The following is a 24,393-nucleotide window of genomic DNA, read 5'->3' on the forward strand; positions in this document are numbered from 1 at the left end:
TGCTTTGCACTCCTGACCTTCTTGACACTGCGGGCCAACACGCAACCCCCCACCCCCCAAAATCCAAGTCTCACTCGCCATTTTTGGTGCAATTAATCCGCCGGTGACTGAAATGAAAGTCCCCCGAACACGTTCACACGTGCAAAATGCGATTTCAGCCTTCGTTTTCGTTTCTTGTTCATTTCATAAATGAGCCTGAGGGGAAGAAGGGGGCGGGAGGGGGGGGGGTGTCCGTCTTCTCCTTAAAAATGTTTTTTTTTCATGATTTCAAAAAAAAACAAAGGCCAACCTCCTAAGACTTGGAGAACCCCCCCTTTTCAAAACATCAAAACCCCAAGCCGACATTTTTGTGTTTGTACCGTTGAAGAATGAAAACGAGCTCCTATTGCACTTTTTTCAAAAGCTTAGAGTGAAGACATACTGAAGTCGGAAAGATTTGGCGCGTGGGGATTTTGCGCCGCCGGCCGCTTCCTCGCGCCGCTCCTTCCGCCAAGCGGCATTTCCCACGGGAAAGCGATGTCGGCGATCCAAATGGACAAAGTGGCTCGGGCGCGGGTTAGCCGGGGTGCCGCCGCCCTCCGGAGAACAAGTCCATCTCGGACGACGAGGACCACAAGAGGGACGCCGTGACGGAGGAAGAAGGAACAAAAGGAGAAGAGCCGCGGTCCGGACGCCCCGGCGAGATGAAGGCCGGGAGGATTTTCTTTGGACGGCCAACGAGCGGGAAGGCGTTTTGCTGCTCATTAGGCAGCTTTTGACGACGTCGCGCACGCAGCCGCACGGAAACGGGACGAGGGCGGCGTCCGCAAAAAAAACTCCTTTGGCGCTCACTCGAGCTAGCGTGGCCTTTATTATTCCTCGACTTGGTGTCGAGCATGGGAAAAGGCGCCTCACGAGAGACGCAGATGTGGCCCGGATCATTAGAAGGTCCACCGAACCGTGTCGGGGGCGGGCGGGGGGACAAAATCCAGCCCAAAATGCCTCGGACTGCCTTTTGCATCCCTCCGCCGTTGACTTGATTCACCCCAAAGCAGCTTTTGGCGAAGAAGTGGCGTTGGAAACCTCTCGCCGGCCGCCATCCTTCTGGAAAGTAAGAGGCGCAAAGATTCCAAACCGGCACAGCACAAGTGCGAGTGAGGCGCGGCTGGCCTGGAACCCCCAAACCCCCACCCCCACCCGAATGCGGCCCAGGCTCTCTCGCGACAGGAGCGTTGAGCTTGTGAGCATCGCAAACTTGAGCGGCAAAAAGCCCCAAGTGCGCATGCGCGCTCGTCACGTTTGCCTTCGCGGGGGCCGCCCCCCCCCCCCCCGCAAAGAAATCTGTTTATCGCAGCGGTTACGTAACAGGATGAGATTATCGATACGTGGATTAATGAGCGTCCAATGGCGGCCGTCCCCATCCCCCAATCCAGCCAGCACGCGCCCCAAAATAAACACAACTCCACACATACGCACGCACCACTTGACTTGTTAGATTTTCCTCTTTATTCCACTATTCCCCCCCACCCCCCTTTTTTTAGCTATCAGACGTGAAGACTGGTCCAACAAAACATCGTCGTCATCATGAAAGTGTCAATGGCCGCAGAGGAACAAACAGTGACAGGATGTGCTTTTACAAAATAAGACAAAGAATCAAATTGGCTTCTTTTTTTCTTTTTTTGGTTTTCTTTTGTTTTTACGTCATCATCATGTCCACAGAACAGTCTAAACACGCAACACAGAGATCTGGAGACATTGCAGTGTTGTTTGGCGGGCGGGAGGGGCGGGGGGTGTCAGTCTATGTACTGGAGTCCAATCTACTTGGATGGACATGTGTGGGGGGGGGGGGGGGAACTACAAAGCATCATGGCTGTCAATATAAAACTAACTGTCTTTTTTTTCCCTTCTTCTTTTGATGCATTTTTATCCCACACTGGGGGGGGGGGGGGTGTTGAAATCCATGTTTCCCCCCTACCTTTTCATTTTTCTTGAAGACAATATAAAATGTAACAGACAAGCGGAAGGAATGGAATGCGTGGGGGGGGGGGGATTATTGCTTTCCGAGTATTTCTTCCATTTTGATGGGTTTGCCATCTACGTCAACATCGGCTCTCCCGCTCGCTCGCTCTTTGTCACCGCGGTGACCCCGTGATAACTCCTTTTAGGTGGGGGCGGGGGTGCGGGTGAGGGCGGGTGGCAACGAACGAGGATTTGGGTGTCGCGGTGGTGGTGGGGAGTGAGGGGCGAGGGTGCTCAGAGCTCCTTGCTCAGCGAAGTTGTAATCCTCTTTGCGTGGCCTCACGCGCTTCCCGCCTTTTGCTCTGCCGAACGATAACAGAAGAGAGTCAACACCGAGAGCCCGTCGAGCGCAACAACACCGACATCGCGCCGACCATTGCGCGCCGACGCAAGCTCCGTTATTTCTCAACAGATGCGCGGGACGCTTCGGCCCGCCGCTCCCATGAGAATATGCAGCAATCTGCCCTCGGATTGAACGCGCCGCTTGCAAGAGGCGCAGATGGAGGAGCAGAAGATTAGCTTGTATATCGTGTTGTGTTTTTTTTTTCTGTTTTGGTCTAGAAGTTGTGCGTTTCAAGTACTCTTTTGGTTTTTTTTTTTCTTGAAAGGAAAAAAAAATAGTCGCCGACGACTTTGCTCACATTGCCGCTTGAAACGTCTCTTTTGTACGTCTTTGGGTGGTCCCCGTCAAGTTAGCTCCCCGCGCTAAGCGGCTTTGCGTACGGGCCTTTTCACTTGGCTCGGTTTTGGCCGGCCCAGTCGGGCTAACCGTCTGCGCTAAGTGTACGCGTGCGCCGCGCTAGCATGCGCGATGCTAACGGCCGGAAGCGGCGCGGCGCAGCTCACGCTCTAATTGGTCGGCGGCGGCGGCTACGGCGCCGCGGACGATGGCGGCGGCCGCGTCGCGCAGCTCTCTTTTCCTCGCCGCCTCCTCCTCGTCTTCATCTTGCTCCTCCCCCCCGGGCTCATCGCTACTGTTTGTTAGCGGCGGCGGCGGCGCACGGCCGCGAGCGCCTCCTTCCCGGCGGCGGTGCGGTAACTCACCGCTGTTGACGGGCGGCGCCGTGGCGTTGAGGACCTTGGCGTTGGCCTCCTCCTTGGCGGCGGCGAGCTCCTTGCTCTTGGTGACGGGGCTGCGCCGGTTCTCGTCGTCAAGCTGTCGGCGATCGCGGCCGTCGTCCTCGGCCGTTCCGTTCTCGCAGCCGTTGTCGCCGTTGGCGACGGGAGGGTGACCGGGCGCGCTCTGCGCCTCGGGCCGGCCTTCCTGCCGCCGGCCGCCCCGGTCGTCGCCGCTTTCTCCGCCGGCGGCTTCCGCGTCGACTTTGCCGTCCCCTCGGAGGTCTCCTTCGCCGTCTCCCGCCCGGGCGGCGGCGGCGGCCTCCTCCTCGTCCTCCTTGGCGGCATCGCCGGCGTCCACGCTGGCGGACTTGCCTTTGCGCAGGATGAAGTTCTTGAGGGAGACGGCCCGGCCGAAGTGGGAACGCTTGGCCCTGGCGGACTTTGCGTCTTTGGCGTCCTCCGCGGCGCCGTCCTCGCCTGAAGCACACGAGCCACATTCAACAAATCGGCGCCAAACCGGGCCCGTCGCTCACGATGTCCCGTCGGTGCTCTACGCGCGCGCCGGTCGACAAAGGTCTGCGGGTGGGGCGACGGCGGCCCCGCCCATTTAAGGTGTCCCCCCCCCCCTCCAACAGTCACGCGATGCGCTCGGCGGCGAGCCCCCCGCAGAACGCCGAGCGTCGGTGTTGGAGGGGGGACGCGCCTTTGACGAGTCGAGCCTAGAAAAGCCTTCGCGGACTGAGAAAGGTCTCCGGATCACACTCGGCGTCTGCGTTTCTGACCTGAGGCGGGCGCGGCGTCCTGGTCCCCGGCGGGGCCGCACTCTGCGTTGGCGCGCTTGGACTTGGGGATGACGCGCTTCTTAAAGGAGGTCCAGATGTCATTGGCGTGCTGCGTGACGGCGGCCCCCCCGCCGGCCTTCTCGTCCTCGCTGGCCTCCTCCGCCTTCTCCTCGCCGGCGTGGGCGTCGGCGTGGGCCTCGCCCTCCCCGTCGGCGCCTGGGTCCGCGTCGCGCTCCTCCTCGGGCTTGTCGGAGCTCTTGGCCTTGCCGGCGATGCCCGCCACGGACGGGTCCCTCTTGAGGCCCTGGAACGTCCAGGAGCGCTTGAGTTTCCACCTCTTCTGGCCCGACTCCTTGGAATCCAACGTGGAGGAGTCTCCGCCTCCTTCTGCGTCGCCGCCGCCGTCTTCGCCGCCGCTCCTTTTGTGCGCTTTCTGCGCCATGAGCTTCTTGAAGGAGTGCCAGCGCTTCATGTGCTTGGCGGCGGCCGACGAGGACGAGGAGGCTTTGGGATCCGCCTCCGTCTCGGCCTCGGCGCCTCCCGCCTCCTCGGCGGCCTCGTCGGCGGCCGCGCGGAGCGCTTCGGCATCCTCCAGGCGGTCCAGGGACTTGGAGCGGACCTTGACTTGTTTGGGAGCTTGCGGGGCGTCGCCGTCCTTCTTGTCCGTGCCGCGATGGGAGAAGATCTTGGCCACCGGCTTCCTGATCAGATCTCGAACGGAAGACTTGGATTCTCTGCCCTTCTTCCCGTCGTCCTCGTCTGCGTTTTCCAGCGCCTCTTCGGCCTCGGCCTCGGCCTCGCCGGCCCCTTCGGCCGCCGCCCCCTCGGCGCCGGCCGCCGGCTCGTCCGCGGTGGTCTCTCGGTCTTTCTCGGCGGCGCCGTCCTCCGAGCCGGCGCTCGGCTCTTTCTTTTTTCGTCCCGACATCACCTTGCCCAGCCCGCTCTTGTTCAGGAAGGAGTCCAGGAAGGAGGTCTTGTGCTCGTGATTCTCGGAGATGCGGGCGGCTTCCGCCTCGCCGGCCTCCTCTTGGCCGCTCGCCGCCGCCTCTACCGGCGCGTCGCGGTTGGTCGGGATGACCTCGCTGTTGCCCAAAGCGCCGTCTTTGTCCGCCGCCTCGCCGTCGACGGTCTCCGCTTTCCGGGCGGGTTCTTCGGCCTCTGTCCGCTTGCTCTCCGGGTTGTCGCCATCTTCCCGGAGCGCGGGCGCCGCGCCGGCTTCCGTTGCCGCCATTTCCCGATGTGGAAAGCGACCGCGACCGCAAAAGGAAAACGGCAAGAGAGAAAAGTCCTTCCTTCCTCCCTTCCCCGGCCTTCTGCCCTCTCCTCTTCCTCTCCCTCTCTAGCGATGGCTTCCTCCCGTTAGCTCGCGCTCTCGGCTCACGGCAAGCAGGGTGGAGAAGGCTGGCGTGGAGGGAAGCTCCTCAGCATCCTACTTATCCTTCGGACTCCTGCGAAGCACAAGGTGGCAAAGAGTTAAGCGCCAATGAGTTATCGGAGCGAGGGAGGCGCCGAGACGCTCGAGCCACCGTCCGGACCGGCTGCCGGACCGGGCGGAATCGGAGGGGCCGTCTCGCCCGTCTCCCGCCCTTTTCATTCATTCTGGACAGCCGCGCGGCCAGGATTCGTTTCGCCCGACCGACCGGCGCGGGAACGGCTCGTCCGTTCGCCGGGCCGACGATCGGAACGCTCTACCGTCGATCAGACGGCCGGACAAACGCTCCCGGGCGCTCATTGAGGCGTCGCCGCCAAGCCTGAGTTCTCGGGGCGGGACGAGCGGTCCTGCCCGGGGGCGACGACCGATCGCACGGGAGCGTACGGCTCACCTTTGCGCTCGGCTCGTCGGCGCGTCACTTGTATGAGTCCACGCAAAGGATGAAGGACAAACCGACGTCTGCGCCGGCGTCGTCGAGGTGCCGGTCGGCTTTCGCGTGACACAAACGCCACACGGGGAAGGGCGAGGGCCGGCCGCATCCGAACCCTCCGCGCTTGTTTGTCGAGGGCCCAAGTTGAGCAAAATAGATTCCCGTTGACCGGTGGCGTTCCGTCAGGGCCGGCGAGGCCTTCTCCGCTGGCCTAAACATTCTCAGAAAAGTACATTTAATGACTTTACTGTTCTGAGAAGAACATACATTTTATCGATGTTATTTTATTTTCATCAATATGTCAACAAAATGCTTCTCTGTATTCTTTACGTCATATTATTTCCACTTAGTCGAGTGGTTTTCAATGTTATTTTAAATAACTTGTTTTTATGGTCGTTTTTTTTTTTTTAACCAATCCTATTTGAGCTAGCTCGTGTTGCCGGGTAAACTAAACTCGCTCGGGGCCTTCAGATGAAACGGAGCTGGCCCCTCCCTGCGCGCTGTCAATGAACGTGCGCAGTCAGCTTGCAATAGCCAATCAGATGACGAGTCTGCGGACCGGGGCCGGCCGGGAGGCCTTCCGTCGACGCTGGACGTGCGCGTTCGGCGATCGGATGAGCGCCCGCCGGAGGGAGCCGTCGCTGCATTTTGACCCCGAAGGAGAAGACGTCGATCTGCTTGCGGGACTACTTTGCGCACCGTTTTCAAGACGGACCTTCCGCCGGATTTCCCAATTGAAGTTGTTTTACCGAGGCGGCGAGGAGACGTCGGAGCGCGGCCGGCCGCTCGCAAGTGACGGTGCGTTGAAAAAGGTTTGGGGACGCTCGCGTGGATGTGCGGCTCGGTGAACAGGCACGACATCGGTGAGTCAATGAATTTGAGTTTACAAGTTAGTGTTAAGTTAATGGTAACGAAATAAAATGACAGAGATACAAAAATGGATCAAATAAATCTGCCCACCTGCAATTTATAAAGAATAGTTTGTTTTGTTGTTGTTTGTTTGGTTGGCGTCTTCTATGAAAGCGCGACATTGCGCAATTTATCGGACGGACTTGTTTCAGATCACACAGCCTCATTTTATGGAGTATTTTTAAATCATCTTTTTATTTTTGACAATATCTATAAATTGAGTTTCCCGCTCTCAATTGTGAATGCGTACTTGATGGTTTTAACTGCTCCCGCAATGAAGTGCTGCTTGACGAGCCCATACTGGGTCGTGTTGACGGATGTGACGTCACCGAAGGCCGAAGGTTGAAATGCAAATGCGCGGCCCGCCACTGCGCGTACGCGTTTGTATCGGAGCTATTTTCCTGTCAAGCGGCACGAAAAGCCGCCCGGCCCGTTTGGCGAGTCGTCCCAAGTGACGAGCGCCCCCAAATGGAACCTTTTCTCCCTTTCTGGCTAATCGTTGTCGCGGGGCTGTGTACCTAATGGATTGTCCCGTGACGGGCGCGTCAATGTGACTTTGATGTCTTGCCGCAAGCCGGAGCCTTTGCTTTTGGGGAGGATGAGGAAGGGGGGTCGAGGGGGGGGGGGCGCCACGTCACACCGTTGAAGAAGAGAAAAAAAATGGAAGGAGAGAGCGTGACGACGAGCGCCAGCGTTTGTCTTGTTCCTCGTCCGTCTGGCTCGTCCCGTTTATTTTACGCTCCTCCCGTCCGCAACGCTCGCCCCCCCCCCCCCCTTTGCGCTTTCATCTTCCTGATGTAGATTTGTCCTCTTTCTCATCGTTTCCTTCCGCCGCTCGCTTGGTTTGCTCTTTGGTTTCTTTTCCTCTCCATCTTGGCCTCGCCATCATCATCCTCATCGCACGATTCTCACGAATATATCGAGTGAATATTTGTCGGTCAGCGCGGCACCCCGTGTAAAAGTCTAAAATGTCTTGATTTTCGGCTTTGATTTTTTGAAAAATGGGGAATTTTTATTTAAATTTTTTGTCTCGCGCGGCCTCGGGGCCGTTGGCCGCGATGTGTCATCATGAGCGTCTCCACGGTAACGTGACGGGCCGACGAGGAGCGGCCTTTTCATTTGCGCGCAGCCGCGACTTCGTGTGACTCTTTTTTGTGGGGGGGGGGGGGGGTCCACTTGTGAGAGATGCGTCAAGCAAATTTCCCCCCGTCTGCTCGGTCCAGCATCCAATGTACACACACACACAGGTAAGGAAGCTAAAAGGAAGCATTTTTGATACCAATCCAAACAACCTAAGCCAGGGGTGTCCAAAGTGGGTCCTCGCGGGCCGCCGTCCTGCCCGTTTTCCGGCTCGCACCCGATTCAAATCATCGGGATGGTTCTAACGCCGCTTCAGAGCTGCTCATCGGAATCGGGTGTGTTGCAGGCGGGAGCGACGGAAAACGGGCCCGCGGCCGGACATGTCTGGCCTCAGCCGTCAACGGTGGCTTCAAAGCGCGATGGCCGCCTTGCCGCGTCCTTTTGGCCGCGCCTCCTCGTCACGGGCGAAACGGCGCTCGGGGCCGAACGGCCGAAACAAACAACCGGTGTCCTCCTCCCGTTTTGGATTTCCAGCCCGTCCGTCGGATGCGGCTAAGCTAGTCTCCCGGGAGCACGACGCCACAGCTCATCGGCCGCCGATCCAAGGTAAATGACGTTTTGTTTCCGGGACTTTTCACCATCTCGCTAATTGCCGACATATTCGCGCGCTTCTGTTGCCGAGCGGCTTAGTTTAGCGCCGGCTCAGCGTGGCCGCCCGCCCGCCCCTTTAGCGTGCCGGCTTTAGCGCGTCGCTAATCCCACGTCGGGAGAGCGGCCAATTTCAAGGGGGATTGACCGTTTTGGGATGCGGCCCCGCCCTTCCGCGGCGCGACCCCGAGCCGGGGTGACGCTAACATCGGCGCGGCGCCTAAGTCGGCGATGACCCAGTTGCTCGTGGTGGCGATGACCCGCCCTCAACGCCGCGACATCATCATCACGTCTTCCCTCCCTTCCTTTGATGTCATCGGGCGCTCCTCGAGAGCAAAGTCCAGCGCCGCAAACGAGTCTCAAAGCCAAACTTTGGGAGGAGCCCGCACGTCCTGCTGCTGCGGATTTTGGATCGCTATGTCAAACCAAACAAAACTTTTTTTCAGCGACCCCGCCCCCACAAACAAAAAAAGAAAACGAGGTTCGGGCCCGCTTCCAACAAATTTCTCCCGCGGTGAACTCGGAGCGGGCGGCGGGCCGGCACCTTGACCTCTGACCTTTGTCCCGAGTGTGTCAAGAGGCTTAAGCTCCAAAGTTGTTGATGAGCTGAGTAGGTACACACTCGCTCTCTCTCGCTCACCGTCCATGTTGAGGCCAAATCCTTCAACGGGATCAGTGCGCCCAGCACGCCGGGACAACAACAACAACAACAACAACACCACCACCGGCACACGTGCGCACACACACCTCGAGGAAACGCGACGCGCCGTACCCCCGTTGAAGCTAAAGATCATCTCGGCAGTAGTTGCAACCGCTTCGCGCGGCAAATGGAGCGCTTTGACTCGCGCGCGCCTACTTGAGATTCCGGCGCCGGACGCAAGCCAGCGGCGGTTTGGCGGGTCGGGAACCACTCGTGGCCATCGCAGCCGCCATCGGCCACCCCCGGCGGCCGTTGACTCGACAAAACATACGACGGCCAATTCTTGAAAAGGGCCCGGCGATGATGCCCGAAAAGAGCTCGCAGCTAGCGCGTGAGGCTTCGCATCCGCCCTTTAGAAAGCGACACAAACGATGTAACGGGCGGATCTTCTTTATCTTCACCGACCGTGCTACCACCCCAACTTTTACCGGCTGAAAAAACACAAACGCAGTTGGCTAGCCATCAGGCAACCTACGCCATGCGCACTTTCAACACTTGCCACAGTGTAGCGCCACCTAGTGGCAAGGAGGACAGATTTGCCCCGTCGAGTCCCCTCGAGACGTCCAAATCGGTACTTGCCCATCCCAACTGACAACAACAATGAAGAGCAAAAAAGCCACGAGAGCCCAAGTGGGAAAAAACGTGACTTGAGCGCCAAAGGACTTCCTCGCTAAGGAATCCAGAAGCAACTTGATGAGTAACGAGGCCAGTCGCTGGCCAAGTGTCTCTCGGGGCGAGCGCGGCCCATTCGCTCGAACAGAGGCCCCTTCACGCTCCTCTGACCGCCACAGAGCGTCCTTTCTCTGCCGTCGCGCGCCCCTCCGCCATCACTCCCTTTCATGGGGGGGGCACGCATGCCAAGCGCGGGGAATAAGAAAAGGCTCGGCGGCAGCACCGAACGGGAGGCCGCATCAAAAGAAAAATCATCTGGCTGGCGTTGGGCGACCACTGCGCTGTTTGTCGCGGACTGGCGACCATTCCCCGGTTTGTCTGTGCGCCGCGCCGCACGAAATGAAACGAAGCGAGCGCCTCGACGCCTCCGTCTTCGGATTCCTCTCACGCGACTCGCACGTGACCCCCCCCCCCCCCCAGGCCCCGACCATCCCACGCGCTCTCTCCGCCTCAAAGTCGGAAGTCGTCGTCCGGAGAGGGATTCGGTGAGGGTTGGAGAAAAAAAAAAAAACTTCCAAGGAGGGTGGCGGGCGAGCGGGCGGGTCCACCCTCAAGTTGGCCGCGCGACGACAAGCAACCATCGGCGCTCACGCAATTTCCAGTGTGCGCCACGCGTGCCTTCCGGAGCCGGAATCGAACCGTGGCCCTCTGCACCGTGAGGCGGACGCGCCGACCGAGATTTGATGTCGTTTTTTCGAATCCAAGCGGGAGTGCCAAGTGGACAAAAAAAAAAAAAAAAAGGAACGTTTGGGGCGGTGCCTTCTCCGTTGGATTGGTGAAACGCTCTTGGATCGGTCCAAGGGGGTCACGGGCGACGGGGATGCCCCAAATATTTATCCCGTTCAAAAAGCAAAAAAAGTTTGTCCCGCTTTTATTTTGGAGAGTCCACATGTTCCTTTTGAGCAGGCGGGGCCGCCGCACCTGCGCCCGCTCGGCGCTCGGCTCCCGCGTATCGGTTGGCGCGCCGTGAGTGGAATGGACGCCGTTGCTCGCGCGCACGCTTGCCATTTTTGTGCCTACTCAATCGTTCCGGTTTGTCTTGTTCCAGCGCCCCCCCTAGCCCCGCCCGGCCCGGCTTCCTTCCCCCGTCTCCTTGGCCTTTGGATCCTCCGCCGCCATGACCTTTGCTACCCACAAGCTAGTTCTCGGTCACGTGGGAAAGCGCTACGGCGCACGTTTGAATCTTTCCCGTTGAGCCAAAGAAGAACGAAGCCACGAGCCGTTTTGGGGTCTTGGCAATCCCCGAACGGAGCCCAAAAAAGCCTCGCCGGCGCTTTTGTTTTGTTTGACACGCGCCGGCCCAAAAGCGCTCCGACGACATCGCCGGACGGCGCCGTCCGCGCTCGGCTCGTGAGGGCTTTGGGTCACCGCGGCCTCTTCCTCCATCGTCTTGCTCCTCCTCCCGCTTTCCATCCGTTGCGCTCGTCTCCCTCCCGGTGATCTCTTCTTGCTCATTCTTTGATTTCGTACATCCCGTTGCTTCCGCTTTGCCGCTGCCCTCGTCACTTCTACGCTCGCCATCCCATCTTTGATTTGTGCCGACCAGTTCCACGACATCGTGTCGTCGTCGCACAGCGATGCGCCATTCAAGCCGACGGCTGGCTCGCCTTCGAGTGAAGTCCTGCTCGGGGTGCTCTACGATGATTGTTTCTTTGGACTTTTCCACTCAAATATGTGCCGGCTCCCTTCGCGGCTCCCTCGCGCCGCGTCATTTGCCGGGGCTTCTTTTGCTGAGCCTCGAGTTCGGGAGCCCACGTGTGGACCTTCCTTGCTGTCTTCCTTGTTTCCTCGCTGCTTTTAGTCAAATGTGTTTTTGACGCACTCCCCAAGTGGCAGATTTAGGAGAGTGGGGCGAGAGGGGGGAGGGGGGGGGGCAAGTGTGTGTTGCATGCTGGAGACAGCAGGTGCTCCAGTCCTACCAAAGAGAAAAAGAAATGCATTTGCATTTCTAATAAGGACCCCCCCCCCCCCCCCGCCCCTCCTCACACACACTGTGTCCTCTCCTCCATTTTGGGGGCGCAGCAAACCTCTAACATGGCGACTGGGGATGCCTTTTCATGTCATGAAGGGTCTTTGCTCCAAAGCAGAAGATTCTCATCAACACAACCCCCCCCCCCCCCCGAAGCTAAAAGTAAGATGGTGGCACCGATCCGAGCAAAACTTTGTGAGCGACGAGTGCGCCGTCGCGTCGCATTGGTCCCCTTGCGCTGGGAGGACCCGACCAGCCGGTGGCGCCGGCGCGCCGGCGACGCGAGCGGATGCCGCAGAAGGAGGAGGAGGAAGGACAATACATCAGGTACACTCGCTCCAACACTTTCTGCGCTTGCCTTTCGCACAAAGGATGGAAGACGAGTTCTTTTGGTTCGTATGTTTGCGCGTGTGTGGAGCGTGACCGTGCCCCCCTCCCGGAAATCTCCGCCGGCTCGAATTGCGCAACCGACCGACACGTTGGAGTTTTGTCTACAAAGGCTTCCGAGGAATTGCATTGAAGGCGAAGCCCATTTCGATGGCTTTGCTCCACCACAGCGCAGAATGCACCCCCCCCCCCCCAAACAAATTGGTGAATTGCTCAATGCGCCGCGTTGGCCCGTGACCCTCGCGTATCACTCGGGCTTCTCAACAAGAGGTGACACCGCAGTGGGGGAGGGCCAACGGCTTCCATCCAGCCTTGCGATGGCTCTGCATGCGCCATCCAAGTCCAAACAATATTATGACCCCCCCCCCCCCAAAAAAAAACTCGCACACACAAACCCCAAACAGCCAAACAAACAAACACACACACATGAGCGACGACGGATGGATGAGGGGGTGCAAAATGGGCGGGAAGAGGCTTTGGGGGGGATGGGGGGGGGGTGGCTCCCGCTGAATTTCTCATTGAACAAAACAAGTGAAGCGCCAAATGGCCAACAAGCAGCCTCCTTGTCTCGCGTGCACGCTTGCAGCCTCAGCTCAGGTCCGGCAAGTCGCATTCAAATTTCATTCCACAATTCCATCCTTTGCTCGTAGAAAATGGCTGAGACCCCCCCCGGCCCCCCCTTACCAAAATGCCCCCCCCACGTGCTCCCCTCTGTCTGTGTGCGCGCACGCTGTCATTTTATTTCTTGCATTTTATGGTGGAGGCGTGTAAACAAGCGCGCGCGCGCGCGTGATGAGGACCGTTCCAAAAACCCGGAAAAATCATCGCACGCACACAAACGCCGACCATCTGGGGCCAAACATCTCCAGACGACGATGTAGCCGCCCCCCCCCCCCGCCATCGCCATTTGATGGTGCCTCTTTGCCATGCTAAAGACCCCCCCCCCCCAGCATCAGAAGGCGCGCGTTGATCTGCTTTGTCGCCCCGGAGGACCTTTCGCCTCACCTGCCCGTCTGAGGCGGGACCGCGAGCCGCAACGATGAGCGCGGAAAAATAAAAGGCCGAAACTCACCTGCTTTCCGTGCGCATAAATCCGTTTGGGAGCTCGCTCGCTAATAAGCAGCTTGGTGTGTGTTGGACTGCCAAAGACGCCACCGGCGCCAAATCCGCCCAGACGTCCTCTCCCTCTCTCTCTCTGTTGCCGCCCGCCCTCCTCCCTCCCCTCTTACACGTCTGTGCCCCCCCTCCCTGCCTGCCTCCCTCCCTCCCTCCCGCCTTCATGTGTCTCTCAATGGGCGCGAGGGGTCGTACAGCGGGACATGGGCAAGCCCCACTTGTGCACGCACACGCATGGGATGGCTCCCTTGGTTGCCGCTAGCAACCATGAAGACCACCGGAGGCCCCGCCCCTCAATAATTTTGAACGTTCTGTCCATATGGACGATGGGGGGCGGGGGGGGGGGAGTTTGTAATCTTCTCGGACGCGCGCGCTAAAAATAAACAAGAAGAAGAAGAATTCGTCTGGAGATCGCCCCCTCGTCATCCCCCCTCCGTGGGCCCCCCCCCCCCTCGCGCCTCCCACCGTGGCTTCTCCATTGACGCCATTGTTTGCGCCTGTGCGCGAGCGAACAATGGGAGCGAAGCATTCGGGCTGACTAAGAAAAGAGGGGCGGGGCCGGAGGGCCGTCGTTCTCACCCTTTCAAACGGCGAGCGGACACCCCCCCCCCCCCCGAATGCGACGTGAGCGTCCCCGTTCGGCTCGCCGCCTCGCCGGCAGATGAACCGCGCCGAGCCGCAGAGCCGCCGGCGTGGCACGCGAAGGTCGGCGAAATGCGTCCGCACGGCGTCTGCGGCGCCGCGGCTCTCGAATGTCTCCGAAGCCCAAAAAGCGGCCTGGCAAAGTTGTCATGGCCAAGTGGCCCCAAAATGCCCTCAAGGCCTTGGAAATGTCCTGAATGTTGGCTCGCCGCGTGCGCATTCCCCTCCGCAGGGGCCCAAAGTCCACACTTGCCGCATCAAAATGCAGATGATTTAAAAAAAAAGATCTCGATGTCTTATAATGATAGATTTCGTTTTTTTTTTTTCCTGCCGGCTGAACGGGGACCCCCACCCCCCCACCCCCCACCCAACAAAGAGTGCAGCTGCGTGAAGTGGGAGCTCCCAGTCACCAGGCCAAGTGATGAGCGCCAAAGCTCCGCCGTTCTTTGACGTCACTTTGACGAGACGCCTTCATTTGCGGCGTGCAAATGGGAAAGAAGCCCAAAACGAGAGCGTCCCCCCCCCCACAAGCTTTGCCGAAGGGCGAAATGCGTGGCCATGAACAAAAAACATTGGCTGGGAATCGGCCATCTTTGCCGCTGACATTTGACTGGCAGGTTTCGAGGTGGCAAAAGGATCCGGCGGTCGCTTCGCTTTTCTGACCTCACAAAAGCAAAGGCGGGGGGGGGGCAGGCGCAGCCAAACGGGGCTTTTTGGCTTTCGACTGGCGCCGCCCCGACAACGCGTCGTCGTGGACCGCCGTGCCTGCGGATGCGACGACAGACGGCGACTTCTCGGGTACGAGATTGCCGCGGATGTGTGCCGGCGCGTGTGGTCAGCCCCCCCCCCCTCCCCCCGCCCCCTCCAGTAAACCCTTGCGTCATCCTGGCCAGCCCGCTGACAAATCTCCAGGCAAGTTTGACCGACAGGTGACCCGCCCACAGCGGAAGAGCCTTGATAGGCTCCACCCACTGTTGGGAAACGTCCTCATCGTCGCCCGTTTGTTGGGATGCGCGCGATGCTCCGCTTTGGGCCGTCCGCCGCCGAGCTATTCGTGGAGGCCTTGAGCCCGCATTGACTCCTCCGATATTGAATCGATGTCGACTGCTGGAAAGAGAGAGCAGAGGACTCCGCACGGGGGGGGGGGGGGGGCAGAAGGAGAGCGAATACGGACGCCAAGTGAGCAGAGGCGAAGCACGTGTGTGCGTCTTCTTCCAAGATGGCCGCCCGCAGCACCCCGTTCACGCTGTCGAAAGCAAAGAGCCACAAGCGCAAAGGCAAAGCGAAACCCCCGACGCACGCACGCAAACCTTGGCGAGCGCCTACGTGGGCGCAACCTTGCGTCTGTCAGGGGGAGGGAAGTCGGATTCCTCGAGAGCCATCTCCCGCCCGTTTTCCAGCTCTCCCGACTCCAACACACCCGATTCAACCGATCACACGGGAGATGGCCCTGGAGGAACCCCGGTTCCCTCCCCCTGGCATATGTGGACACCCTCGCAGCCACGCTCGCACAAGAAACACACGCACACGGACACAAATGTCTGTTTTGGGTCTCATTTTTCATGAAGTTAGCGTGACGGGCTGCTTGTTTTAAACCCGCGATGACACAGAGGCGCCCCCCCCCCCCCCCCGGCCCCCGATGCATAATCCGATTAGGATGTCAATCGGCGTCGTTGCCATGACAACGGGCAGCCCCCACACGGCCGGCCACCGGGAAGCGTCCGAGCTGATTAGCCGCGCTGATCTCGTTAGATGGCCCCGCCCACCTCGGGTGCCGAGGATTCTTTCTCCCCCCCCCCCCCCCCCAAACTCTTCGGGCGACGTCGCCCCTCCCCACCTTTCGTTTCTCCGGCTGCCGTGTCGTCATGGTGACGCCGGTCGCCCCTGACGACAGCGGCGGCTCAGCCAACAGCCACCGGCTTGACGTTTTATTGCGGCGACGACGTCGGGAAACAAACGGGAAGAAAAGGCGCAAATGCCGACGCGTCGCCGTGTTCCAAAACAGCCGCGCGACTTTGCCTCGCGCTTGCTCGCCGCTCGCACGGAAGGCAAAATAGGCCGGGCGGGCTCGCATCCGACGCGGTCTGACGTGACGACGCGGCGGCCCGACGAAGATGGGACGTGTCTAATTGCCGGGACGTGAACACAAGGAAACCTTCCCAAATTCGTCACTCGGGAAGGTTTGCGACGCGACAGCGGCCCCAAACAAGCCCTTCGCGTCACGCGGCCGCATCCGGCCACGAACGGCCCGCGTGACGCCCGTCCCGCGTACGCGCGTACCGAGCGGAGTTAATCTCCACTTAATGTATTAGCGGCCTCACCGACGGCCACGGCGAGGCCTTCCGCAGACACGTGAGCGTGGCACGAAACCCGCGCTAATCGCACTTGCGCACCGACGCGCGCTTTGTCAAGCAAAGTCATAAAATGGCCACTTTACTTGATGTTCTTTGTACAAAAACAGACAAAGGCTTTCTTTTTATTGGATTGACACATTTGGCAAGGTATCGTGAAGCTCGCCCATCAGAAAAGCGAAACGCTTCAAATGCCGACCGGCGCGCCGGCGGGGATGTCGGAAGCGATGCCTATCGATCACGAAAATACCAGGGGGCTACAAATGCGCCGGCCAGCCATTTTCAACATGGACTTTTCATGCGACAACCTCCTGGCGAGGTTCCCAAATCTTCACGACGGAGTCACGGCCTTTGCTATGTAAAAAAACAAAGCAAAACAAGTCGAGGCCCAATCGATCGGCATCTGTGACATGATGGGATGCGGCGCGCGGCCTCAAGTGGGCGGGGGCCCGTTGACGTAGCTCAGGTGCAGGCCGCCCGAGGGGCCGACGACGCCGCGGCCGCGCGGCGCCTCCGGGAAGATCCAGAAGAGACAGGCCAGCAGCGACACGACGGCGGCGGCCAGCAGGAGGCGCTTGGCGCCGGGGCGCGGAGCGACCCGAGGCGCGGTCCCGGAGCCCCTGCGGCTTCGGTCACAGCGCGCACAAAGCTCAACATTTCTTCGCAAAGCCCAAAATTCATGGCAGATGTGTGCAAGGGGCCTATTTTGACGACAGCTGTGTGAAAGTCTGGGCTTTGCTTCCAATTCACGGCCAATGTGGACATGTGGTCACAAAGTCGATGTGTGTGTGTGTGTGTGTTTTCTCTGAGAACGGGTGAGTGAAATTTGTATTTTTCTTTGTGTTATTTGTTTCAACAATGGCTGCGTGTGACAGAGAGAGATATATGCATTGATTAATTTTTTGACTGTCTGCGTGTGTGTGTGTGTGTGTGCTTTTGCAAGACGGTCAGTCACCTTTCGTCGTCCTCTTCTGGAGTCTGAAAGAAAAATCAATTTCTCTTTTAATTTGACCTCAACCTCCCCCACGTTGTGACCCAACCGCCTCACCCGCGCCCGGTGTCGGTCCCTCGTCGAGGAAGTCGCGTCACGGGACGGCGAGCTCTCATGAGAGGCGCCCGTGCGGTCATCGCCACGGCAACTCGGGACGGGAGTGAAAAGATCTGCGGGATCCCATTTGGCGATGGCCGAACACTGGACACAAAAAGGTCAAGGCCACGCTCACAAAAAACAAAATGCAGCCAAGGAAGCTAACGTCGAAAGCAACATTGGGGAGGGGGGGGGGGGGGGGCGGAAACGGTTGAAATTGACCTTACAAATGAAGTTCTGTGCCACAACTTAGCTTCCGAGCTAATATATTAGCTCGGAAGCTAACAGGCACCCATGTTGGGGGTCACGTCGGAAGCTACCATTTGAAGCTAACGGCAGAGTAACATTGGAGGCTAACTGGAAAACTATTGTCGGAAGCGAACGGTCTCATCTCAAACGTGTGTCACGATTGGGTTTGTGACCAACAGGTGGCACTGTAGGGCTCCCCCGGCAGCTGCACACCTGTTGCTCGTTAGGTAATTGGTGCTTTAAAAGGACTCCCGGCCCGAGCGCTCGGTGTCGGGTCATTGTTGCTTTTTGCTGCTGCCGCGTTTGTTTGTGGCTGTTGGTATGCTACGCTCATGTTTTTGTTATTGAGAGTTTTGGGTTTCTGCCCTGGTTTTTGTTTGTTACTTTGGATCGCTTTTGTTTTCATGCCTTTGTTTTGGATGTCGTTTTCTGTGTTTTATCAATACACTTTTTCAAGTGGACCCGGCTCCTTCCTCCCGCCTGCTTTTTGGGCTCCACCACCACCACCTCGCAAACGTGACAACGTCAGGCAGACGTCAGGCTAACCAAACGCGGTGCCATTTTCAGCCGATGGCCGCGCGTCTTGTAGCGGATTTGGGAGTTGACTCGACGCGCGGTCGCCCGTAACTTTCAACGCAAACCTGAGCGTCCGTCCGCACGGCTTTACGGCGGGAAGGACGCGGAGCGCCTTGGCTTCCCAGCCACGCCCTCACACGCCCGTCGCCGTCCCGTTTTGGCGCCGAGGTCACCCGACGGTCCCCGCCGAGGCTCTCGATGTCCGATTCGGGCGAGAACACGTCAAGGAGAGCCGGCGACGTCGTCGAGAGCTGCACGTCAATGACCGTCGAGACGCATCGATCACATCGATGAGCGTGCGGCCTTTCGCGCGCACGCACGTGACTCACCGGCGTATCTTCCCGCTTGATGTCGTCTTCTGAGCCGAGGGAACCGATGTAGCTCGTCCTCCTCGGGGTGTCCCTGGGACCTGTGCAGCCAAAGTCGTTTCATGTGCACATGCCAGACTTTTGAGTTTTCACAAAACGTTTTCCTCCTCGGCTGCGATTCGAGTTACAAACGTTCGTCATACTTGCCGTCGTTGACCTTTCGGCGAACGTTCCCCACGCGACACCCTGAAAATACCAATCTCCCGTCTTTTCACGACTGTATTGAACGGCGGCGTGTCAGTCGCAGGTGCTCGCCGGCGATTTAACGCGTAGCGTACACAAGACGCGCTGTATTATTGGACGCGGGCACGGTCAAACGTTTGCCGGCCTAAGAACGACGCTAGCATGCAACGTTGAGTTCCACGTCACGTCGCGGGCAATTTCGTCCCGATTTTTTTTGTCTTTGCCGATTTCGTCGACGTTCCCGAGCTTTGATGTTCACGTCTTTCTTGTTCTATTGCGCGGACATCTGCGAAGTTGTACGTCATCGCCGCCGACCGCCGGGGGCCGTAGCTAAAGGCAGTTTGAGCATTGGCGTCAAAGGCGGCGAGAGCAACCGGAAAGCGTCGACTTTGCTTTTCCCACCCGTGCTGGCGCCGCAGTAGGAGAAGTCACTGCGGGAGCCCGAGTGGCCCACGTCCACCGAGGGGTCCCACTCCAGACCCGAGTGCTCATGGAAAGGCGACGACGGCGAAGGACAATCATGAAGATGATCTAACGGTGGGTGGGACAAAAGTTCATCTTGCGCCGGTCACTTCTTCCGCATGGTCATCGGCGTCCTCGCTGACCGACTTGTTGTTCACGTTGAGGACTGGGCTCCCGGCGGACTTTGGCAAGCGCTCCCTCCTCCTCAAACAAAAAGGACTCCGACGGACACCCGGAATCCGGGGGCGGAGTCAGCAGGAAGTCATCGTCAAAGACCTGAGAGGGAAGATCGGGCACCGTGAGGACGGGAGACGGCGACCGAGGGAGAGAAAGACGCACGCTTGAGCCGGCGCGCCCACCAATCTCATGCTGAGGAGTCGGGTTTGCGCCCGCGCGATGTCGCCGTAGACGTGACCGCACTGGCGCAGAAGCTCCAGCAGGCGGCGCTCCACGCGGCGCGCATCGCAGGGGGCGCTGCGCTGGATCAGAGCCTCGCCGCGCTCCAACGCCCCGTTCACGCGACCGCAGTTGGCGCGCGCGCTCCGCTGGAAAGACTGCGCAAAGGCACGCCGGCGGCAAAGTCGGCGTCCGTTTACCTTCCGTCGCTGGTGCGTTACGCAGTCGGAAAGGCACCTGCAGTTGTCGCAGTTTGTCGCGGGTTTTCCCCGTCGCGCGTTGGACCCCCGCCAGCCCCGCTTCCATCTCGGCCAACCGGACGGCCAGCTCCTCCGTCTCTTCCTCAAACTCGTCCCACTCGCGCACCAAAGCCTGGAAAAAGCGGCGCCGGTTTTCAAGAAGCGTTCGCGGCGCGCTTCCGCCTCGCTTCCGGATCCGGTTCTGCCACCTTCAGCCGTCCGCCGACGGATTCCAGCTCGACGTCGAGGCGGTCCCACCTGCGGCCGCAGTCCCGGGCCGCGGCTAACAGGCGAGTCCGCACGGCGCCCCGGAACAGCGCGGTCAGGGTCCGGTTCCTCTGGGTCAGCGTGTCCAGATGAACCAGAAACGAGCCGGCCTCGCACCGCAGCCTCTGGCGCGCGCGCGCAGACAAGCGGGCCAATAAATACGTGGAGGAAAGCTCTCAAAACTCAACTGGATTCGATTTGATTTTGAAAACGCCCGAAGCCGCGGCAGCGTTCCGCATACATGCTGCAAATACGACTCAAAAGCTAAGAATTAAAAACAAATGGCGCGGCAAAACATAAACGCACACGCGCGGTGCGTTCCTGACCTCAAACCGCCCGACGTGGTCCTTGGCTGCGGCGTAAGTGACTCGAGTCCAGTCGCGGGAGGCCACCGCCCGCTCGGCCAATCGCAGCCAAGCGTCCAAGTGGGCGTGTTCCGTCATGAAGCCGTGCCAGAGCAGCCAACGTCTCTCCAGCCTGCGGGACGCCGCGGGAAGTGACGTCGGGACTCGCGCCGAGCGCCGCTCAAACTCACCCCTCGCATCCCGGCGGGTCGTCGGCTCGGCCCCGGGCCTCCGCCGGCTCCTCGCCGCTCGCGTGGTCTTCGGACCGAGGGTCGACGCGATGCCGGCGCATGTCTAATCCGGACGCGGCGACGTCAAAAGGCCGCGGCGGCGCTCGGCCGCGCGCTCTCTTCGGCGGGAGCTGGGGCGGCGTTACCTCTGCGGACGTGATTGCGCGTTACCCGTGGTCCCTTCTGGGACAAGAGGAGATCGTGACCGCAATTTCTGACCTTGCGCCCGTCTTCCGTTCGCCGCTAGGAGAGCAGGGAGCGTGCGATCGCGCGAGTCGGCTTTGGCGGGACGGGAGGTCTCTGTGCTGAGGTTCGTCGGCTCGCGTCCGTGATGTCACTCTTTGATTCGACATCATCGTGAGCGTCGCGTTGTCGGAATGACACGCCATCCGCCCGGCGGGTCGGAAGGTTTGGTCAATCGCGCACGTGTCGCGCGCGTCGCGGCGACCGAAACTTCTCCCTCGTCACCTCTTCCGCTTCCCTCCCGGCCGGCGGCGAGAGCGCGTTCCCGGTCTTTCCTCGGCCGGCTCGCCAAAATAGGTCGCGGATAAACCCGCGGCCAAAGGAGACGCGGGTGCCGATGGGTACCGCTGGCGTTCTGAACTTGACCGAACAGTGAGACTTTTTGTCGGGTGTCATTCAAAAGCTACACTTTTCTCACTTTCCAAAGAGAAATAAGATGTTTGAAGCAGTCACATTGAGTCAGGTGTCGATCGGCTTTTGACAAAGACCTCAAAGACGATGTGAGCGCATATCTTTTAGTGGGAAACCAAATCTGCCCCCCCCCCCCCAAAAAAAGGGTCAACTCGGAAGAGTGGTGAGTGCCTCTGTCCATTTTGGACCAAACGTCAGTGGAGCTCTCGTGAATTCGTGCAGATTGAAATACTTATATATCGTTGCCCGCCTTTCTCAATCAATAGAATTGATTATTTATAATAACGACAGAGGTCAGTTGAGCAAATTTGTTATTTCAGAAGCGGGGGTGGTAGCTTATGGGGAAACCTCCATTATCCAACTTGAGGTGGTCCATCGTTTTTTTTGGGGGGGGGGGGGGTGAACAGGCCAGAATTCTGTGACTTGCGTCTCATTTTCCCTCCCACACACCCCTGGCTTTGTCTTTTTTTTTTTTTTTAATTGAAAAATACATGATTCAAATATTTGTAAATCCAATACAGTTCGTAAAACAGCTCTTAAATTAAAAAAAAAGCCGAAAGCTAAACAGGACGCAAATCAGAGCATTGTTGTGATCACGTGACCGAAATGAGGCCAATCCAATTGGTTGTTGACCGGAAACGATTTGCGACATGCCGCGGCGTGGCTCCCTTCAAAGTTTGAGCAGCTGACTCCGTTTCCCAAATGAATTGGCGTATTCTCCCCGAAGCCGGATCAGAAGTTTTTTTAAACTGTAATTCTTTATTTGGGCGGCTCGGACCGACAAGTGCGGGGACAGCTTTTCGTGGCCGAGAAGTGCGACTGAAGAGCAAACCAAAGTTCGCTCCCGGTTGGATTTTGGAGCAGTTTACGGGCGTCAGGTGAGCTGCCGAAACCTTACTCGAAGGTAAACAAAATCACTTTCTTTTTTTTTACTCGATATGTGCAAAATCGACTTGTTGTTAATGACTTGAAAGTAAATTAGGTTTCCAGAGTCTGCTCGGTGCTACTGAAAATGAGACCCGAGCTACCTGTGCCGCTTGTTTTCTGTCTGCTTTCTTTGAAGCATCCAAATACAGTTTGGACTCAAATTTAGGTCTAACGTGTTTGTTCCTGTTTAGCGGATGTTGAGGTTGATTCCTGTTCGATTTCGCTATGTGTTTAAGGTTTAGGTACGTGTTTTCGGGAATATTCCACGTTTTGAGTTGACGCTCAACTCACGTCAACCGTTCACTTGCACCAAGACAAGATGCCGTCAGATGGCGCTAAAGCAACAGTATTCAATTTCCGCTTGTATTCTTTGCCGTTTGACTCGGCATGACTTGGATTTGTTCTTGGTTTTGCTGTTCGGTGCTTTGTACCGTCTTTGTTAGCGATTTGCTTTTCTGTTTGTTGCTCCACGTACAGCACTTTGTATGCAGCGACGGCTGATTGAAAGTGCTCGAGAAATACACTTGACTTGAGTCGAGTACAAAAACGGTGAGCAGGGGAGTTATTTAGTCAATAATGCAGGGTTAGGCTCCCGCCCACCTCCCCAAACAAGTTGAATCATCTCAATTTCCTCCCAGTCGATTTGAAATCGGACCTGAAAATCGGTGCCATTGTCAAGTCCGGCTTTTTGCATCTTTGGCAGCCGGCTCAAGTCAAGCCTCTCCTTTCTCGAGAGCGCTTTGAGACGCAGTCGTTCGTGCCTTTGTTTGCACTTTAGTTTGGAGTCGGCTACTTCTTGTACTTTCTGCCGTCTGGCGGAAGAGCATCGAAAGAATAAAAATCGTTTTCGGGCCGAGGTTGTGAAATGGGATCGCTTCCCACGCCCCCCCCTGATGATCTCTGACTCGGCAACCCTCCGAGCGCATCTCGATTTGCACGTCATATCTCGTCGCCTGCCCTCACAATGAGTCTATTGAGCGTGCGTTGCCGTGATGACAAAAGGGGGCGTGGGGGCCCCGGCCGGCTGGCGGTCAGGTGACGGGGCTGCGGTCACACGACACCTGATGCCGGGCCCCGGGGGGCGGGGCCGCAAGACGCCCACCATTCAGTCAGTCAGTCAGTCAGTCGGTCGCCATTGTGCTCCGAAACTAACACTGGGCCGCTTGTGCGAGCGCTCGATACTGGAAATCGCAATCGGATCTCTGTGGCCGACGTGGCCCCTTCTGCACCGGAGGATTACGGTGATCCTTTATTAAGATCAATAAATTGGGCTCATTCAAATGTAAAATGCCAATATTTTGCAGAGGTCGCTTTGCGAGGAAATGTCCGCCGGGAAGCTGACCTCGTGACCTTGTCCGGACGCAGGCGGCGGCTGAGCGAAGAAGTGAGGCATCCGATTGCAAGGGATGGCGTCGGCGCGCAAAATACACCATCGAAGCTAACGTGCTAACGAGTCTTCGGACCGTTGAGTCGAGTGACACCTGTCGCGGTGACCATTGACGACGGAGGGCGGCGCACTTCCTCGCGCGCACGCGCACCCGCACGGCACGGCACCTCGAGGCACGCTGCTTCTCTTAACGTTGGCTCACGCGACCGAACGCACACACACGCCGCTAAACCGCTCGCGGACTTTCCCAGAGTGACCGCGTGCGCGCAGGAAGCAAAGGGTTGGCACTTGGCAGGCGCGATCCGAACGAGGCCGCCCGGAACGGCTCACCCGTTGGCGAGAGGAGGTCGAAGCAAAGTTACCTGCTGCCGGCCGAGGTCACGCCCGGGGGAGGAAACGACGTGCGCCGTCCGCGAGCCGCGAAGAAGGACGAGGAGCGGGTCGCGTGACTTCAGGTCAAGCTGCCGCACACGGGACTCCTGCGGGCCACGCCCCCCCCCCCCCCCGCGTACCTGAAACCGCTCACGCAGGAAAACTAGTTGACGCCCACTTGACACTCGACACTTGCTGTTTTTTTTCTTCCCGTCGTCCCGTTGTCGCTCGTGTGCTTCGTGTTTGCCATGCGGCGGTCACCTAAAGAGTTCGCTTGGCTTCAAACCCGCTAGGCACACCTGACATGTGAAGGATATAAGATATCCTTTATTTGTCCCACACTGGGGAAATTTACGGATCAGCTCACTGCAATGGTTAGTCGCTCTGAGTTAGACTTGTCACCTTGGAGAGAAAAAAAAAACCCCATCCGGAAGATGGCTTTTTCCAGAAAGTTGTGTTTGACGCTCATTAGTCGTG

The 24,393-nt window shown here is 58.5% G+C and overlaps 2 protein-coding genes across 11 annotated transcripts; both read right to left on the bottom strand.

Annotated features, from left to right (window-relative positions):
* Positions 1–1,462: 1,462 nt before the first annotated feature.
* On the bottom strand, positions 1,463–13,306 carry LOC147196836 (uncharacterized). Of its 3 annotated transcripts, none has more exons than XM_086124708.1 (4): positions 13,139–13,306; positions 3,840–5,287; positions 3,043–3,534; positions 1,463–2,300 (listed from the first exon to the last, which is right to left on the bottom strand). In XM_086124708.1, exons 2-4 carry the CDS (start codon positions 5,068–5,070, stop codon positions 2,278–2,280), a joined length of 1,746 nt encoding a protein of 581 aa, XP_085980834.1. In that variant the 5' UTR covers positions 5,071–5,287; positions 13,139–13,306; the 3' UTR covers positions 1,463–2,277. The 3 variants fall into 3 exon arrangements, with proteins under 3 accessions (XP_085980834.1, XP_085980836.1, XP_085980835.1); XM_086124710.1 differs by lacking the exon at positions 13,139–13,306 and adding an exon at positions 7,129–8,054; XM_086124709.1 differs by lacking the exon at positions 13,139–13,306 and adding an exon at positions 5,663–6,146.
* Positions 13,307–16,261: 2,955 nt separating this feature from the next.
* On the bottom strand, positions 16,262–24,025 carry LOC147196837 (nesprin-2). Of its 8 annotated transcripts, XM_086124711.1 has the most exons (14): positions 23,907–24,022; positions 20,796–20,915; positions 20,538–20,724; positions 20,329–20,479; positions 19,945–20,127; positions 19,734–19,868; positions 19,460–19,654; positions 19,244–19,376; positions 19,041–19,169; positions 18,417–18,496; positions 18,153–18,338; positions 17,224–17,367; positions 17,131–17,153; positions 16,262–16,801 (listed from the first exon to the last, which is right to left on the bottom strand). In XM_086124711.1, the coding sequence occupies exons 3-14, from the start codon at positions 20,636–20,638 to the stop codon at positions 16,609–16,611; spliced, it is 1,653 nt and encodes a 550-aa protein (XP_085980837.1). In that variant the 5' UTR covers positions 20,639–20,724; positions 20,796–20,915; positions 23,907–24,022; the 3' UTR covers positions 16,262–16,608. The 8 variants fall into 8 exon arrangements, with proteins under 8 accessions (XP_085980837.1, XP_085980839.1, XP_085980838.1 ...); XM_086124713.1 differs by having other exon boundaries at positions 16,262–16,795; positions 20,796–24,023; XM_086124712.1 differs by lacking the exon at positions 20,796–20,915.
* Positions 24,026–24,393: the final 368 nt, after the last annotated feature.

The sequence above is a fragment of the Hippocampus guttulatus genome, chromosome 12 (assembly GCF_054856545.1).
Source record: "Hippocampus guttulatus isolate MCC_2025c chromosome 12, RoL_Hgut_1.0, whole genome shotgun sequence".
NCBI classification, from domain to species: Eukaryota; Metazoa; Chordata; class Actinopteri; order Syngnathiformes; family Syngnathidae; genus Hippocampus; species Hippocampus guttulatus.